General features: G+C 38.8%; 3 protein-coding genes across 6 annotated transcripts in view; 1 reads left to right on the top strand and 2 right to left on the bottom strand.

The window, feature by feature from the left end:
* Window positions 1–1,700: 1,700 nt before the first annotated feature.
* LOC131685099 (ribonuclease Z, mitochondrial) lies at window positions 1,701–4,739 on the bottom strand. The gene is made up of 7 exons (XM_058968546.1): window positions 4,058–4,739; window positions 3,424–3,999; window positions 3,296–3,373; window positions 3,134–3,241; window positions 2,680–3,050; window positions 2,464–2,624; window positions 1,701–2,406 (listed from the first exon to the last, which is right to left on the bottom strand). The coding sequence occupies exons 1-7, from the start codon at window positions 4,627–4,629 to the stop codon at window positions 1,813–1,815; spliced, it is 2,460 nt and encodes an 819-aa protein (XP_058824529.1). The 5' UTR covers window positions 4,630–4,739; the 3' UTR covers window positions 1,701–1,812.
* A 7,408-nt stretch (window positions 4,740–12,147) lies between these two features.
* LOC131685114 (serine/arginine-rich splicing factor 2) lies at window positions 12,148–17,469 on the top strand. 4 transcript variants are annotated; one of them, XR_009304740.1, is made up of 5 exons: window positions 12,148–12,403; window positions 14,004–14,134; window positions 14,200–14,608; window positions 14,662–14,823; window positions 16,188–17,469. XR_009304740.1 is itself a non-coding variant. In XM_058968572.1 (4 exons), exons 1-3 carry the CDS (start codon window positions 12,344–12,346, stop codon window positions 14,552–14,554), a joined length of 546 nt encoding a protein of 181 aa, XP_058824555.1. In that variant the 5' UTR covers window positions 12,149–12,343; the 3' UTR covers window positions 14,555–14,601; window positions 14,662–14,966. The 4 variants fall into 4 exon arrangements, 1 of the variants encoding a protein (XP_058824555.1); XR_009304739.1 differs by having other exon boundaries at window positions 12,149–12,403; window positions 14,200–14,601; window positions 17,187–17,469; XR_009304738.1 differs by having other exon boundaries at window positions 12,149–12,403; window positions 14,200–14,601.
* Window positions 17,453–19,399, bottom strand: part of LOC131685104 (zinc finger protein 728) — a 37,402-nt gene continuing 35,455 nt past the window's right edge. The window contains exon 2 of the mRNA XM_058968558.1: window positions 17,453–17,828. Coding sequence (XP_058824541.1) covers window positions 17,516–17,828 — 313 coding nt within the window. The 3' untranslated portion in view covers window positions 17,453–17,515. The remainder of the gene's footprint in view (window positions 17,829–19,399) is intronic.

Genomic DNA, 19,399 nt, shown 5'->3' with positions numbered 1-19,399 from the left:
CAATGAATTGATCGAACGTAAGTAATAAACTTTCGTTGTGCTTTCCATCGATCCGCGTAAATTTGCTGCTAAGAAAGTTTTCGTCTTTGCGCAACGAGAGCACAGATATGCTATCATGCAGGTTACGCATGCGACCGCTAACAAACAGAGATGCCACATTGAAATCTGAGTTTCGGTCAAAGATATCATTTTACCATCTGTGATAAATATGACATTACAGAAAAATCTGTGAATATGGTAACCCTACTAACAAATTAGATATACCTACCTACACATTCGCCTGAAATATTGAACCCAAGCGCACAAAGCAAAATGAGTCAACGCTGATGATGATGGGTAGTGCGAAAGAGACAACTAGTACCATGACACTATGTTAACCTTATTTGCAAATGAACCTCGAATGTACAAGCGATTTTATGTACGAATAATTGTGTTCGAGATTGTACATAAAAAATGCTGGAAACGAACACAACACACAAGAAAGCATATTGTTTGAACGGACAAGCTAAGTCGCGTGTTGGACGGAACTGAGTAGCGTATCTCCACAGCCAGTGTAACGGACTTCTAACTCAGCTACACTGGTTGTGACAACATACAGCGCAGTGATCTGCTCAGCCTGCCGTTCAACAGGCAACTGAGCTTGTCCGGCCAAATCCGTTCTTTAAATAGCCGATGATGACGTCATTCATAGAAGCGTAGCGCACTAGTTACACAAATCTGTCGTGCCGGACTTGGGAAGCGCTATCTTCTGTGTGTAAATGCAATATATTTTGACTAGGTTGTACATTATTTAAATTTTTTTATGCCATGATATCAGAAATCTTTGGGTTTATCTATTGGAATCTATTCTTAGAAGTATTTCGGAGCGATATGCGCAAAAAAATTTAAAATTTTTTGTGAGATGGCTGAATTATATGCGTTTAAAATTGGACCACTTCTCGTTACATATCATTTTTGTAGAATTTGCAAAGTGCACCCCCATATCGAAAACAAAGACGTAATCCTACGTCAAAAAATAAAAATTTCGGTTGAGTACGACGGGCAAGGTTGTTTGAAATATTAATCATTAAGCTTTGTATTTCCCCATGAGTTAGCCGCCGATTTATCCTTTTTCCGGTTAAGACATCGACGATTCATAAGTTTCTCGGAACATTGCAAATTCGATGTTCAATAATAGTAAATATAAATAGGAATTCCACTCACCAGTAATTCGCCAGTAACTGGACGCATTTGGTGCTACTTTAGTCTCGAGTGATGAGCTTAGGATCCAGCTCGAGTGCTTAAAATTCAAAATCTTCGGTGATTTTGGGGTTCGAGTCGAGTTCGGGTTTTCAAATTTTAAAATTCTCGGGATCGGGTCGGGTGCGGGCTTCACCTAATTTTCATTCACGGGTTCGGGTCGGGTTTCGGGAATGCGGTATTCAGATTAATGACATTTGGCCAAGTGGTCTATTCGGGTTTATGGCATTCGGGTAAATGATTCATGCTGGTTAATGATATTCGGATAAATGGTCCATTCGGGAAATGGCTTTTGTGCTAACGTCATGCAGGTAAATGAATTTCGAGAGAATGACATTCGGGTGAATATTATAGAACCGTATTGAGTGTAAATGCGTTTTTGGTCATGTATACTACTTGATTCTTCTACACTTTGGCTTAAAACATCCCAAATGTTTGTCATGCTAAAGGAATTTCTCATCACATCAACGCACGATTTGGCCAATTTTCGCATGGGTTCAACTCTACATATTAATGATCTCGAAAAAAAAGTTCAATAAGCTAATAATTAACAATTTTTATTCCTGTACATCCCTACCGGATAGGGGAAGTCTCTTTGCTACTATTACCGCTACCGCCAGGCTCCAATCGCATCCTCTTATTTCCCCGTTTGATTGCTTTCTGTTCCATCTCTTCGAAGTGACTAATAAACATCGCCTTCAGAGCAGGATAAAATAAACACAACGATGGTAGATCGTTCAGGGTCACTTCCATGTTGTCAAAAGCGATTCCTAAGTTGGTGCCTAGCGTAGATTCAATACGCGGTATTTTTGCGTATCGTTGACTAAAATGGGTCAGCAAAGTATACTTTGCATTCATTCTCTCGCCCTGTTTGATTGCTTGCGAGAGGGTGCTGTGCATTTTGATTCGGGCTTCTGCCTCCAACTCATCTTCCATGGTGGCTTCATGAATAAGAATCGTCGAATCCTTCCCTAGATTTACCAGCTCCTGACAGGGCATGGTATCACCACTGTACGTGATTTTTACTACTTCTCCTGGTTCCCCCTTGTGACTGGATGTCATTTGAAGGGCAACTCCAAACGAATGTGGACAATGACGAACGCGACACGTTGCGATTTCAGTTATGCCCATATCTAGTATCTTTTCGTCACGCAAAGGTTGGTCAATCTGAAAACAAACGTACATTATTTTTTCCGACTTCTTACAATTGGAATGTAGACCTACAACTTTCGCATTTTTCACTAGAACGTATTCTTTATGTAAAGGTTCAAACCGACAGTCATACAATCTCAACCAGTAAGAGATCTGTTCTGGGGCTAAAAGAAGCACTTTTTCACAGCCTGACCCCAGCAATCGACGTTTCATTTGAAGAAGTCCAAAGAGACCTTCAAGAAAATTTGGTTTAAACATCTTGAAGATAATAGATACATACGGAACTACCTAAATGATGATCCGCATGCAAGTGGGAGATGTAAATCGCTTTAATAGTGCTAAAAACATGCTCCGCCCTTTCCTGTCCAAAAAACCTAACAATCTGTCCAGCTGTTCCTTCTCCGCAGTCCAGTAAGATCGATGAGTCTGGATTGGTGTGTATCAGTATAGCGCTCACATTACGAGTTTTGTTTGGAATCGATGACCCAGTACCGAGAAAAACTACTCTTGGAAATGCTTCCGATCGAACTATCGACTGTGCATCATCGCATTTCTGATCTTCCAACTTCTTACGAACGTCATCTAGAGCCGCTTTGAAGTCTGCTAAGTCTTCAAGCTCCTGTAGGTATTCTGCTGGGTTAATGACAGCTTCCTGGGTGCTGGAAAATGTTGCAATCATAACATATTATTTTATGATACCGGAGGAATAAGGTAAACAACGTAGTTACAAAACAATGTTTACCGTTCAATTCCCTTCCTTGGTCTAATGTGCAAGTAACTAAGCGAAGAAGAGCGTACTAAATTACAGTCTTTGGGTCCGAAAGGTTTGCTGTAGTCATTATTTTTTTCCCTAAAAATTACCGAAATTTGAGTAATCGGTTTTTAATGTGACACTGAAGTTTACCTTAGCAATGGAAATATCTGCTGATCTAGCTTATTCAAGTGATACTGTATTCGATGGGATGCAACGTAGCCAGAGAAACTGAAAACAAACCGTTTATCGTATGGACAATGGAAAATCCTAGCCATTACCTGTTGATTGCGTTTAACGCTATATGTAGTGTGCTTGGAGTAAATCTATCCATAAACTTCTTATAATGTGGATTATTCATCACCTCCAATGGACTAAAATGAACTACGTACATTGCCTGGTTAGAATCATCTGTAGCCGTGCATTGGTAGGGAGCAAAGTGAATGTTCTTCTCTTCCAAATCCTTCAAATACGCTTCGTTTGGGATGTCGATAAAAATAAACACAGGACCTGGATCATCAGGACCTCTCACGTCACTCGATTTAACGAATGTTCCATTAGGAAGTGTTACATCATTTCCATTTTTCAACTGACCCAGAAGCGGACCTGGTGGAACTCCTTTATCGACACACTTTTCTAGTGATAATTGCCCAAAGCGAAGTTTCAACTTGCAGATGTACGCCATAACGCAGTTCTCTTGACGCTTGGTCCAATCCTGATACTGTTTTGTTGGAGCAGACATTTTCAGTGCTGGTTCAGACTTCCGGCGTTTTTCGTAAGCGTAATAGTCGGTGTCGTCCACGGCCGTAACGTCTATTTTATCTTCTTCGTCAGAATTTGAAACAGAATCTGGTTCCCTTTGAAATTAGGAAAATTTATTCAACCACTTTATGGAAAATGTATTTAAGTACTGACCTGTTTATCACCACGTATTTCAGTCTCATAACATGATCATCGTACACATCCTCTGCTTTATATTCCGGTGCCTCAACCTTCATATCTTTCAGAACAACGAATCGTCTCATTGCCTTAAATAATTCACCTAATCCCGGAGGACCGTGCAAAGTCACGTTTGGCACTCCCACATCTTGCATGGTCAAACAAATCCCCGGTAAGCCTCCGATCCGTTCCCAGGAAGTTCTGGTTATAAAAATATTCTCCAAGCATGACAGTTTCGTCTTGTGTTCATAGGCCAACCGTTGCGTTCCTTCGCCACAATTGAACAGGTACCGTGTTTGATCGCTGAAAAGATACACAGAAGCTGGGGTTCCAGGAGCACCAGATCCAACGATCTGCAGATTTACGATACCGGGCGATGTCTTGATAATTTTCTGCTTCAATTTAAGCCGTTGTTTCTGCGCCTCGGCGATGTGCTTCGGGTCTAACGGCATTAGAGCAAGGATTTGGTGAAGCTTCGAATTGGTAGAAGAAAACCGGATTGCGGAATAGCACACTTTAAACTTTATAATTGTTGGTAAATTATGCATGGAATATTCAAGCGAGATTTACATGAGAATTGAAAAAACGACCAGCTTAAAAATACCACATCAGTCTACCAGCGGAATTTCGGAACCAAAACAATCCAAACAACGTGTAGTCCACGAAACGTCAGCAAGTTGTTTTCAATTTTTATAAAAAAGATGCTAGCTTTTCAAGAATATTACACTGAACTGAAACATAAATGTTTTTTGTAAACGGCCAATAAGCATGCTGTCACACATCACTTTGAGAGAAAACCCGTAAAAAAATGCGGACGAACATGGTCAGGCGATTTAAACAGTTTGACTCAACTCGCCTGGGCTAATTGCCCCTAGGAATAAATACAATTTACGAATGCGATTTAAAGGCAATTTCAACACTTAGACAAATTTTCTGGCGGCTGAAATGGACTTGGTTGTTTTTGCGCTTTTCAAACATGGCGGTTCATGTTTAGCTTAAGCTTAAAATTGTTTTTTTAAACAATTCGCGTGTTCTCGCTTGTATTTTGTTTGTTTAGTGCACTTCATTTAGCCAACGAATGTGGGAAATTGTAGAATCGTGTGTAAGTATAGTGGAACAAGATCTCTGACCTAAAGTCATGAAAGTCAGATTGTAGTAAGTTTTGGTATGCAATACAGTCGTGATTCGCTGGTTGGACACTTTTTAACTGGACTGCTTTTTAGTTGGACCTCCGCTAGTTGGACCATTGTCCAACTAAAAAGCATCTGAACGCCAAAATCTCATGTCAAATTTACTTTGACAATCAATCTGACAATTATTAGAGATGTGAATAGATGCAATTACACTACTAACGTCTCCTTTGGAGAGTTTTTGACATCTGTCAGTCGGTCCAACTAACGAATCCAATTCGTTAGTTGGACAGAGGTGTGGCCTAGGGGCAGATCACTTGTGATGCATTTTTAAAAATCAGCGAAATTAAATGCATTTATTTCCATCAAAATAGAAATTCATAATGTATTTTGCGTTGCGTGCAATGTTGTTTGCGTTGCGTGCAATGTTGTTTGCGTTGCGTGTAAGACGTCAAAACCCTACAGAAAAACTAGCCCTACATTTAACAAAACGTCGAACAAAGTGGATCAGCGTAGGACGTTTGTTAAACAAACTTTTCTGCGAGGCAGTACAAAGCTAATGCAAAAATGGAAATTAAATGCATTTTTTTCAATTTGATGCAAATTCGTTATACATTCTTAGAGTGATCTGCCCCTAGGGTGTGGCCTAGAGTGACAGAAAAAAATGACCCCCATCGGCCCACCCCTGAGTCGATTCCTAGTCCCACCAGGAGTGTCTGCTCCAAATTTGAGCCAAATCGAACAAGTCTAGCTACCGGACCAACGTGCTTGAAGTTTGTATGGGATTTTTCGACAATTTACATGGAGAAAACCCACTTGCGAACATTTTCACCGCTAGGGGGCACTGTATACATCAGATTATCACCAAAAGTGAAACTTAAGAAGATAATTCTATTATCTACAACTTTGTTGAAGACTGCAAAGCGATCCGACTCAAACAAGAAAAGTTATTAAGCTTATAACGAAGTGATGTCTGAGTCAGTTTTGCATGGAGCCTAGCAGTGCATGGTAATGTATCAGTACTAGGTTCTAACAAACTAAACATTTTTATGGAATAATGGTTAGATTTAGCTCACTAGTGTGTTCGGAAGAATTGTAGTACATAATACGAGTTATGTTTTGGTTAGAAAACTTTAGTTCCAGCTGTGACCGCATAGATGGCGCCAACACTAACTTTTCAACGGAGAGAGATAGAAATTAGGTGTCTTCTACAAAGTTGTAGAACAAAATTTCTTCAGTAATTTTGCCAAACATCTCGATATTCTATCTCTTTCTGTTGAAAAGTTAGTGTTGGCGCCATCTATGCGGTCACAGGTGTAACTAAAATTTTCTAACCAAAACATAACTCGTGTTATGTACTGCAATTCTTCTGAACATACTATTCAGCTAAATCTAACCATTATTCCACAAAAATGTTTAGTTTGTTAGAACCTAGTATTGATATACTACCACGTACTGCTAGGCCCCATGCAAAACTGACTCAGACATCACTTCACTAAAAGTTTAATAACTTCTTTCAACAAGGCTGGATTGACTAGCAGTCTTCGACAAAGTTGTAGACAATTAAATTATCTTTTTTATTTTCACTTACAGTGATAATACGATGCATACAGTGCTACCTAGCGGTGAAAATGCGAGCTAGTGGGTTTTCTCCATGTAAATCGTCGAAAAATCCCATACAAACTTCAGGCACCTTGGTCAGGTAGCTAGACTTGTCCGATTTGCTTCAAATTTGGAGCAAGTACTCCTGGTGGAACTAGGAATCGACTCAGGGGTGGGCCGAGTGAGTTTTCAAAAATTCATTATTTTTTGGGCACTCTAGTGTGGCCCAACCAGCGAATCACGACTGTACTACCATACCCATTTTAGTTACCACTTCCAATACCTTCCGTGTATCCCTATATTGGAGATTTGTATGTACTACATTGTACTTTTGTGCCAGAGGTTAATATTGCTCTGGTGGTCTTCGTTATTCGTATATCTGTGTACTATAACTCCAAAAATATGTAGTTTAAGATGGTTAAAAATCCTCGTCCTACAAGGTTACTGCGATAGCTCAATTGGATAAAGCGTCAGTCCACTTAGTGTCAACGAAGCTTTCTTCAGAAGATGGCGTGTAACAAAATAAAATTTCATCAATCGATAGAATTGAAATGTGAAGAGGAAGAGATTATTTTCTCTAGCTAATATTTTATCCATCGCTAGACCTAAAATATGCATGCCACCATAATCTGTGTCGTTCTTTAATGGTATGTTGTCCAAATGTATATGGAAAACAGCATATTTTGGTTTTAATGACCCGTTGTTTGTATAGTCGAGCATGGAAAAACGACACTGGTTATGTTCGATATTATACCAGACAATGGTTAATCTATTGTTGAACGATCCATATTGCAAATGGTTTTGAAACGTTTGATTCAATGGTTGGCATATGGTACACATTTATGCGGGATACCAAGTGAACGACATCGTGATGAAGGCCTACAACACGCTCAGGACTTTCAGAAGATTCGCAACTGTGCTATCACTATCGATACGTCTTCAGCTTGTGCAAGCTGTCGTTGTTCCATTTTTCACCTATAGCGACGTTGTGTATTATCCAGACTTGCGGATACAAAAACAGTAAAACTAGCAACAATGAATATTTACTGTCATCACGGAAGATCCCATATACACGGAAAACATGCACTACCTAGCAGTTCAGGTTACCTGAAATCTGTGCATTCTCATTCCTCCAACGAGTCCAATTTTACCCAAAAATAATGAGATTTTCCACAAAGCCGGCTACATTTCATCCCATGAATTTTGAGTAAAATAATCATTCCCCCTTCCTTGTTTGCCGCCCGGAGAGAATTTTACAATAGCATTTACCCTACAAACAAGCATAAAACAATAAATATTATAGTTATTACTATTTCAACATTGTTTGATGCCAAGTTCTCACAGTAGATTTACAATAAAATTGCATGTAACAATAAATTTCACTGTTAAACAAAAACTGATACAGTGCATTCACACTAAATTTTACTGTTTTCGAGAAAAAAATGTATGGAGAAAAATTGATTTTTTAATGTTAAGATACATAACCACCCCCTTGTTCATTGTAAAAGTCTATTTTACATTGCACTTTACCATAAAAACGTTAAAGTTTATTTTTGTATTGTAGCATAACACTAAAACTTACTGTAAATTATTGTAAAATTACTGTATTGTCACAGTGAAAATCATGGTTTTGTAACTGTACATTTCTATTCGGGCGGCAGCGAAATAAGGACAGCAGATTAAAATTACTTACAGGTACGTAATGAAATTTAAATGTGTAAGCTCTACATGGGCTTCCTCACAGTACCATCATGCTTGTTTTTGACAGTCACACAAAAATATTGGTAAAAGTAAGAACGGCGTCGGCGGTAAAACATGATGATGTGTTATGTTCTACAATAGACCATGCGGTAGACTTGGGTGCAACGCCCAACTCCTACTTAGCAGAAGGCAAAGAATTCTTCACATTTCCTTTCGATCATGTCCATATGAGCCTGCCTAGTCCTAGTTTTCCGTTCTAAGTTTATAACTGATTCGCTCTAGAATACCCATCCGTCTTTCAATTTCATTGTTTTCGTTTCTCTTAGTCTCAAATTTGCCGAAAATAGCCAAGAAATCGATACAGTAGAACTTTGCGGCAATTAAAACATAAAAGTAACATAAAAGTAAGAATGTTCCGCTCTTAGCAAAAAAGCAACCAACGCCTACTATTAGGTTGAAACTAAAACTTTTAAGAGTGAAACATTCTTATTTTTACCAAAACATATGAATACGGCGTAAAAGCCACCTGTCAAAATTCACTTTGAGTTGAAATTCCGGACAAACCATTTCTCTTAAATCACAGATGTGTGTAGTAAACAAAAGAGGAACGTTTTCTCTTTAACTAACTTCTGTGAACTGTGTGTGTGAAATTTCCTTTCAAAGAGAAATTTGACAGTTGGCTTTTACACCGTAAAGGCTAGTTTACAGTTCGGGAAACGTATCACGGGATCTGGGTCCCTGTGTATTTTAAATGGAGCTCGGGATTTCAAAACCTGTGACGAGAGATCTCGGCGGGAAATTTTCCCTTATCCAATCCCGGCGCAAATCCCGTGACCCGTATATTTTTTTCTGTATGTATAAAGTGTCTGTAGTTGGGCCGATTGACAGACGCCAAAAACTCTCCAAAGGAGACGTTAGTAGAGTAAGTATACGACTGTTCACATATCTAATTATTGACAGTTTGATAGTCACAATGAATTTGATGTAAAATTTTGACATGAGGATGCTTTTTCGTTAAACAATGGTCTAACTAGTGGAGGTTCAACAAAAAGCGGCCCAGTTAAAAAGCGACAAACCAGCGAATTACGCCTGTATAATGTATTTGATCGAAAAGGTTAATTTTCATTCGATTTTATATATTTGTCAACCGTGAAAAAATGCGATATTCTGGTTGCAGTTGAAAAACGAAATAGTGAACTTGCGCCTTTCGATTTTTCTCCTACTTTCAGCGTGCGGAACCAAAGCGCAACTGGTGTAGATGATGCGCAAGTTTATTCTCTAACATGTACACAAGATGCGCATTAGTTGCAGAGTTCTGAAAATAGGGAAAGAACGAAAGGCGCAAGTTAAATTTTTCGATTTTCAACTGCAACTAGAATATCGAAGCGCATCAAAAATCCAACTTTTCCAAATCCTCGTCGATTTGTGCTCTTTTCACATGTAGCTTCTACACTAAGAAAAATTATATAGTAACACTTACCATATGAGGAGGTTAATTAGACTTTGCGAGTATAGTGGTTTTTAACCGACTATAGCATTAGCTCACCTTAACTATATCCATGCTCACTTTCACTATACTCGAGCTTTGTGCCATAATAGTAATATTGAACATTCTATTGAAAGCATGACTATTGTGAGTGGAATGTTCAGTGTAACAATATGCGTAGTTATGTTGACCTAACGTTTTATAATAATAGTGAAATTGAACACTATGTTGTCAAAATGACCATTATAAGTGGGCTGCTTGGTATAACAATAAGCATAGTAATCCTGACCTAGGCCTGTATGTAATAACTAAAACATTTGACATTTGTTGACTAGTTATTTTGAAAATGACGCCTGTTAATATAACTAGATGGATGGTAAGAGTGAATTAAAGCGTTCCAAAATAGAATATGCAGGAAGATATGGACAGCATTCATCTTTGAAAAAAGTAGCCAGCATGTGCGATTTTTGTTGACCAGCCGAAGCAAGAACGGTACATATTAGTACTTGCTTTCATCCTCTTCCACAATAGATCGGTAGAACAGTTCATTGTAGCATTGGACAGCTTCGATAAACTTACGATGATCTAATCTAATAATCCTCGATAATTATCTTAAAAAAGCTCGTTTTAGTCTTATTTTTCTGCAGTCACGCTAAAAAAATAAATCGAAAAATTTATGGTTTGAGAACGTTACAGTTCATTATCATATAAAATTTCAGTATTTACTCACCTGGTGCAATACTAATGGGTAAAGCAAACTCCTGGTACTGCATTCCGTTGCGACTTTCTGTTTCGTCAGACTTTTAAGCCGATTCTTAGTGTGATTCTTAGCTAGTGCTAACTCCTATTTGGTCACTAAGAACCCTTTCCGGCTAGGACTCGATTATGCGATGGTTTATAAGGCCTTACCGCAAAATTATAGTAATCGTAAAAAAATCGAAGTCTTCAAAGCACGCCCGCATGTTATGTATACGGTTTTTCACTGTAATGGCCGCGACATGTAGGAATACATTTGGGAACGCAAAAATTGACCAGTTTTATAGTTGATAATAATACAAAGTATAGTCAGCTGAAAAGCACTATACGCAAATGGTGCTTTCGACATGGGTCTCGTCCACATAAACGATGTATTTAGTTAATTCAACCTTAGTGTTTTCATAACAACTATACATTAAGTCTTCGGGACTTATTAATACATTGTGCAGAGAACAATGACACAAAAAGTATTTATAACAATGACACTTGTTATATTTAAGATGCTCATATTTTCATTTTAACTTTATTTTAATAGTGATTCAGACTATTCCATTATCAGTTTTAAGATGACAAATATTGTTGGAGTGACCATGATCAAATTGTCATAAATACCAACATTATAGTTGAGCGGTAATCGATTTTTCTAGTATTGTTTACGATACAAAAGTTTAGTCTTACCGATCTCATGGTCATTCCTACTTTTTTGGCAAATAGTCAAAACCAGTGGTGCAAATTTTTATTTTCAAATGCCAACTTTCAGCTCAATCAAACCCAACCATGATTCAAATTCAAAGCCTCCCTTAATCATTCACTTTCAAGTTGGCGGGATTTTCATAACCGAAGCGTACGTCTTCATTTCAAATTGTTGCTTTTTCATTCACCAACCAAAGTTGTCATCTGTTCTGTAGAGGCCAGTTTAGGTTAAATGTTGACATATTTTGCGTTTTCAAGCTTACATGAACAGCAAGAAGTATGTTCAGAGTAGTTTTGCTTGAAAAACCTAGGCAATATCCCAGTACAGAGATATTCACAAGGTAAATGAAATCGAAAATGAATGGAAAATGATTGAACAGCTCGGCTGTTTGAATGAATGATGTAAACGAATAACTGCGAATTGAACATAGTAGGGCATGATTTGAGATTTGTTCTTCCTTCAAGTTCAAAACAACTTGGTGAAAATTTGCAGCTCTGGTCAAAACAACCATAAAAGTCTGGTCATATATACTATAGATTTTTTCTCAGTGTAGAGTTCGTATTTGCCCAGAGATGTGAGACGTTTCATCCAGTCGCTTGAATTTTTTCCATATACTTATAATTTGCTGTTGGACCAACGCCAGCTCCCTCGAAAGTTTCGCGCTGGGTAGCCGGCGGCGGTAGCCATTTTTAATTCCAAGTGGAAAGTACCGTGAAGTCACTGAAGCCAGCCTGCGATCATACGAAGAGCAAACACGCTGTGGTCGCTGCGTAGTTTTCTTCGGTGGTTTGAAAAGTGAAATTCTGCTGGAAAATTATATCGTTTGTGCATCATAGTTTGTTATTTCAACAAAGTGAAGGCCAAGCTGGTGCAGCATTGCTAAAATCGACATCATGAGCAACAGCAATTATGGACGGCCTCCGCCGAGAATCGACGGAATGGTTTCCCTAAAGGTAAGAGCCGGCACGGCCATGATAAAAATGGAGGTCAATTAATGAGGGTGCAAAATCGATTTTTGGAGTTGGGTTTTGGTTTAGTAGTGTTTTTTTTTCGATGTAAATGTTTTATATTTTATCTGCAAATATTCCGTACTTTTAAAAATAGGTTCGGCAAAAAACTGGTACGTCAGTAACTTTTTTCTTCAGCGGCATAATTGAATTTTATTCGACGTTTTATTGTCAATGTGTGCGTGTCTCGTTGAACTTCGATTACTCACACTTGAATAACGAAACCGCCGATAAAAGTAACATATTTCTAGGGATGTTCTAGTTATCCTTTTTAGCTCGAGGCTTGTAACTAAAAATATTACGATCGAAGAGGTTAACGACGTGCTTAGGATAATGTGATATCAAACATTTAATTTTCAAACATTATTTCTCGCCTCGGGTCGATTAAATTCCACATCAATCAAATAGGGCCAGCGCAAAATGTTCGTTGTACGGGTTTTTCAAAAAATAACGGTTTCGACGTACGGTATCGAAAAAATGGTTTCGATCCAGCCGCCTTTTTAATGTCCAAGGATAACCCTAATATCTAAGCAATATGTTTTTTTTCGGTTCTATCTGGTGCTACACGAGTGTAGTGCAAAAAAAAAGAGACAGACTGATTACACCCAAATTTCAATTAGTGTAGCACCGACCGCACCGGTATAGTGCACTGTCAAAAACGAAAACGATAATTTTGGTGATTAGGGATGTCATTCCTGCTTGTGGTTAGAGTTGACTGTCGAAACGGTCGAAACCATTTCGATCGTGAACCGACAAATGGGCGAAACTAACAAATGTACACAAACAGAGATTTGATTAATATCTGAAAGAGGAGTAAAAATACTTTATAAAAAATATAAAAACTCATTTATAAATATTTCACACTTCATGAAAATCAATAAAAAACAAAACGGCGGATCCGACTTTCGACTGTAAACAAAAAGCCAGGCAGGTTACGCCTCTGCATTTCTAAGGTAGTGTATACAGGCGAAATTGACAGCATCATTGTTTACAAGGTCCGTAAACAGACTCGCCCTAAACAAAAACCAAGTGCTTGTTACGCCCAGGGGGAATAACAAATTTTCCCCTCCAGCGAGCACGGCGAAAGCCACATTTGATTTTTGTTTTTTGGCGACACTGCAGGGCGAAATTGAGAGTCGTCAAAACAAGAGGGCGACTCAAAAATGGCCTAGTCAACATTTCATAACAACACTCGGCGAAATAATCTGTTTTCAATTTTATCAACGAAAACGTTATTATATAAAACATTTTAGTTATGCTTCCGAAAACTAGTATTGTTTCAAAGTGTTTCAATACATTTGAAGGCGCAGTATGCAAACACTGTTAAAATACGATTTAATTTTCTGAACCGAATTTTCAAAGCTATTTTACTCGATTCGATATCATCGCGACTTCGGCCCTTTGGTCGATTCATGATCGATTTGTAAGAAGCAAGCAATGAGTTGTAGAAAGCAAACAGTATACCATTCTAGTCAAACTCAAACGCCTTCATTTCTTCTATTCGCTATTGATTTTTACTATAATTTTTCTCCTCTCCTTTCGACAGGTCGATAATCTAACTTATCGAACAACTCCAGATGACCTACGTCGCGTTTTTGAACGCTGCGGCGAAGTGGGTGACATTTACATTCCTCGTGATCGCCACACCCGTGAAAGTCGCGGCTTTGCATTCGTCAGGTAATGTATTGGATGCTGGAATGAACTCTAAATATTACTTACCAATTTGCCCCTATTTTGCACAGATTCTTTGATAAGCGTGACGCTCAGGACGCTTTAGATGCCATGGACGGGCGCATGTTAGACGGAAGGGAGCTCCGTGTTCAGATGGCTCGCTACGGACGGCCTACTTCACCACAACGTGGAAGCGGCGGCGGAGGAGGTGGAGGCCGCCGATACAATGGTCGTGAGAGAGGTCGTTCACGCGACCGCAATCGACGTCGCTCCCGATCGGTTGATCGACCCCGTGGAGGTGGTGGACGACGGTCATACTCGCGCTCAAAGTCCCGTTCCCGTGACCGATCTCGCTCCGGTAGCAAATCGTCCCGTGGCAAAGATTCCAGATCCCGCAGTCCTCTGGATCGTGGAACGCACTACTAGAGCGGCATCACTATTTAAGAAGCGCGCTCTAGAACCGACTTAGGACCGTATGTAGTAAATGGTGCAGAAGGAAGCATTCGTTTTTCGTAACAATGTTTGTTTTTCAGAGCAAATGATCCAGCCAAAAATGCAGTGAAATTTTTTAAACCGATGAGTGAAGCGTATGAGTTTTATTCTAAACATCTTTCTTCGAACATTAGCAACCAACAAATGACGAGTGGTGTAGGTTAAATAAGAACAGCTGCCGAAAGTGAGGCAATTGGAGTAAGGTAATTTGATCCCAATAATGTCCTAGTTAGCGCGTGAGATTAGTAAATGGCTGGAGATTGTTAAACCAGACAAAAAAGTCTAGACACAATTTTTAATGCTGAATTTAGGCATTTAATAAAATAATTTAAGGATGCTTGAGAAATTACATTGTTCTGGCCTTTACTAGCAACTGTTTAAAAAGTTGCTAATAAGTTAAAGTTGACTAAAATATAAATAATTAATTGTAACATGGCAATGTTCAAACTAGTAATTTGAGATAGCAAATTTTGCACGTTTTGATCTACCCAGTATGCTTGAAAATCGTCGTTTTGATTGAACAGAAAATATTGCACTTTGACCCACTAGTCTTTAACGCGCACTATTCCTAACTTTTTTGAAACAAAATAAAATACAATTGTGTAAACCATGTATGGACTAATGCCTTGAAACAAAGGCTGCTATAATCAATAGCTTCAAATTTATGAGTTTATAGCAATAGGGTGAATATGGGTTAAGCATATTATTTGCGTTAATGCTCGCAAATAAAAAAAAAATAATCCGAAGAAATAAAATATCTCGGAAAATTGTATATCGATTTGTAATTTGCTTGTAATAGTTATTATACTTGCGTTATTAATACCATTTATTGGGGAAGTTTGTAGCGTTGGATTTGTATAAAAGGCGTTTGGTTATTTCTTGTAACGAGAACGATTGGGTAATTTAAGATATCTTCACCAATAACTGGGCAAGTGGACATTTAAACACAACGGATTAAAATTTTAGCACCACATTTCGAATATTAGAATACTTAGATTAACGTGATGCCTATTATTGACATTCCATTGATGGCTTCATTGTGGGAGTTTTCTCACAATTTTATAATTCGGGGACCAAAAATAAAAGTAAGAAGGCTAGATTATTCTACGTAACTCCCTTTTAAATCTACTAGAGCGAAAGACCACAACCCGAGCATTACGCGTGAAATTTTTAACTGACTTTTACATTCTAAGGAGTCTTACGAAGCATGGTCTGGTCCTTTAGATTTTTATTATTGGTTGCTCAATTATTGATCCGATCCTGTTAACGCTTTACAAACCTTGCAGCACGATGTAAGCCTTGGAATTACTGTCAAGGGATTTTGAGCATTGTCACAAGATTTCAACATATAGCAAAATAGTTGTAACGCAATAATAGAAGAACCTCCGTGGGAATTATCAGACTTAAACAACATCTTAGTCAGATGAATGTCAAAGCCTTGAGCAAAGAAAATATTAGTAGTAGACATTTAATCCACTAAAACAATGCCGAGCAGGTCTCCTAGTCTTTTCCCGCAACATTTTCAATAAAACAAAAAATTAAACGATATGTAATATTCCTATCACAGGGCATACGCGGTTGCATGCTGCTGCTGCTGTTGCCTGTAACGAAAGAGAGGAGATCACGTCAACAGAGACAGAGAATGAGAGAAAGGGAGCATAAGAGATCTCCAAACAGCTGCGTTGCAGAGAGAAAGCGTACGTCTCCCCTGTTCCGTGCCTGCCGGTCATCCTTCGTTTACAAGAACCTACGCGTATCCTCCATTTGGCAGACCGCGTGGACTTTTCAGACCGCAGAGTTTGCCCTCTTCAAAAACAATTCGCTGCCTTGCTGATCGCTGTATCGCTGGCTGGCTTGCTGTCGGTTGCCGCACATGTAGCACAGAGTGTAGTTCCTCGGGAGGTGTCTACGGGCTGACAATGATGCGGACGCAGATCGCCGTTTGTTCCGGAAAACCGCCGCAGCTTAGAAAAATGTGCTGCCGAAAACTTCTTTTCTGCGCTGCGGCATTGCTCTTCCCGTTACTTGCAGGAGGGACTTCGGAAGCGGCTGGCTTTTGTTGCTGCTGCTGCGACCGAGTTAACATTCTCTTTTTTCTTTTCCTTCTTTTTCTACATTCTAGTGCCCAGTATTTCAAAACTCTTCGATCTTAATTTTGTTTTGTTTTATTAATTGCTGCCAAAGTATTTTGCATGTCTGTACCGATGGCGTTGCCGACAAACGTAGAGCCCGGCAGCAGACGAAGAGAGAGAAAATGAAGTATGATACAGGCAGAAGTTTTCCCGGGGTTTATCTTAAAAATTTAGCGTTCGTAGCATGAGAAAGGAGCAGACGAGAGAGGTGTTAAAAGTTGGCGGAACGTTGGGGAGACTTGTAGCGGAGGGCATCCGGAGGAAAGCGTGTTTAAAGCAGATCGATTGCAGAGATTGCAGGCTCGCGTCATCGAGAATGTTCGTGACTTGCTACGTATCCTGTCTCATATCTTTTTCTAGGTTACACCTAAACTACCGTTAAGCTGCTGTTTTTCCCGACCAGTTCCAAACATGGATAAGTTTTATATTTTCAGATAAGCCCCACAACCCCCTCAACTTACACAATTCGATATTCGACGGATCAAGGACTATGGACCCATGCTTCTCCGACTTATCACATAACCGATGGTAAGTTTATTGGATTCATTGAAGAAACAACGCAAACTCATCCACCTACTGGATTTTACATTTAATTTTCTATGCTACATTCAAATGAATACATTTTATGCTATCTCTACACATAACAATAACTTAAAACTGTACGAATGATCAGAACCAGCGAAATAAATCGTAATAAAAGTTCTACATATTATCCAATGAATCGGAATATTTATTTTATTCGAAACTCGAAACAAATTTGATTTTAGTAGTTGAAGAAATTTCCGTCCCCAGTTTGTCGCGAGTAACCGGGATTGGTGAGCGGAGTATGTGGTCCGGTGTTCATCAGTTTTACACTGCTGGGCGAAGGTTTCTCCAGCAATCCCCCGATTTGAAGCGGATGTTTTAACGGAATTATCTTCTCCGGGCTCAGATCCCGGGTGTTGCGGAGTCGACGGAACGTAGTGCATCCCAAGGTTTCATCCTGTAGGACAACGTGTTTTCTATCCTTGAACAGCTCCTCCGAGTGGTTGTACTGGGAAGCGAGATTGATATCCAGCGAGTCGCGAGGAATGGGTCTGTAAAAGTGTATGTTTAGATAGGTGTTAGAATGACTAGGTGCGGATGATGTTCGAGACATAACTGCGGTTAGATGAGACTGTTGACATTGACCATTTTCTTCGAAGGTGCAAATCAATAAAAAAAAATATAAAGTAGACATATTAGTAGCCTATTATGTTTATTCTAATGTCCTTTTTATTTTTTAGTAATACTAAACTGGAGTAAGGACAATCGATAAATGGACAACCTTGCGGGGTACCCTCGTAATCTAGACTAGATCCAACGTAACGTGCTCAAATCAGCTTTTCGGTTAAGAATAACTAGCTAACCTTGGGTGATTATAGATTATTAGTACTAGTGACAATATCACAAAAATATTTGTATTCCGTTTTAGATGATACGAAACAGCAAAATAGTTGCGGAATTCTATGGCAGCTACGACAATAAATTAAATATTCACGTACTCCTGAATCGAAGGTTTTTGTGTTTGAATTTTGCGAAAATTGATGTTTACGCACTAAAGATACGATTCATCGAACTGTGCTACAACAAGCTAGCATAGGCGTAAAGATACCAACTATACGTTTTAAAGGGTGAATGAGACACAACACAACTGAAACAATGTAAGTATTATTTCATATATTGAAGTTTTAAGTCCGAGTCAAATAACTTGATGCATGCGAGTTGGTGCTTGGTCTGTGGCCTTCGACTGGCATAGTCCATTGTCTTAGGTACCAATGGCTTCATAACTGATTGATGAATGGGTATTCTTACTTACAAGTGTATTGAGCGAGTCGATGCCGTAAGGCTGAAAATCATAAGGCCGAAATTACATAAGGCCGAATTCAAAAGGCTGAAAAATCAAAAGGCGGACTTTCAAAAGGCAAACTTTCTGGAAGGTGGAATTTCAAAAGGCAAACTTTTCAGAAGGCAGAATTTTGAAAGGCAAACTTTTTATAGGACGAAACAAAACAAACAAAGCAGTGATAATAATGTGTTATTATCCGTTACCTGATATTGATTATATTTCGAGTGAATACATTTTATAACTGATTTTGCCTTCTTTTAAATATGAGCAGTTCTTTTGAGTTTTGAAATTTTTATGCTTGTTCATTTTTGCAGTTATGGATACTTGGCTATGACTTACGTTTTGGTATAGCATAGTGTAAAATTGCGATCCACCAGACGTGAGTTTTGGTTTTTTTTATTTCAATTATAGAGGTTTTAAACATAAGGTCATTGGCCTCTTCGGGTTAGAAAAATCTCTTGTGAAACTAACGGGACTCGAACCCAGGTGCGCTGGAATTTCTAACGGGACTCGAACCCAGGTGCGCTGCGTACATGGCAATCGATTTTACCAACTACGCTACGCCCACCCCAGTAGTTTTGGTTTTCCATACAGCGTTTCAATAATTAAAATTATCCTTATTATCTTTCTTTATATCATGAGCTGTTCTTTCGAATTATATACTTCATCATTTGTGAATTTCGCTAAGTTTTTCAAACGATGATTTATTGAATGATCTTACATATATTCAACCATTGGTTGTTACACTGCTCTAGCACTTGGGGCGAAGCCAGTGTAATG

This window comes from Topomyia yanbarensis, chromosome 2 (assembly GCF_030247195.1).
Source record: "Topomyia yanbarensis strain Yona2022 chromosome 2, ASM3024719v1, whole genome shotgun sequence".
Lineage (NCBI taxonomy): Eukaryota > Metazoa > Arthropoda > Insecta > Diptera > Culicidae > Topomyia > Topomyia yanbarensis.
This window is presented reverse-complemented; position numbering and strand designations above follow the sequence as displayed.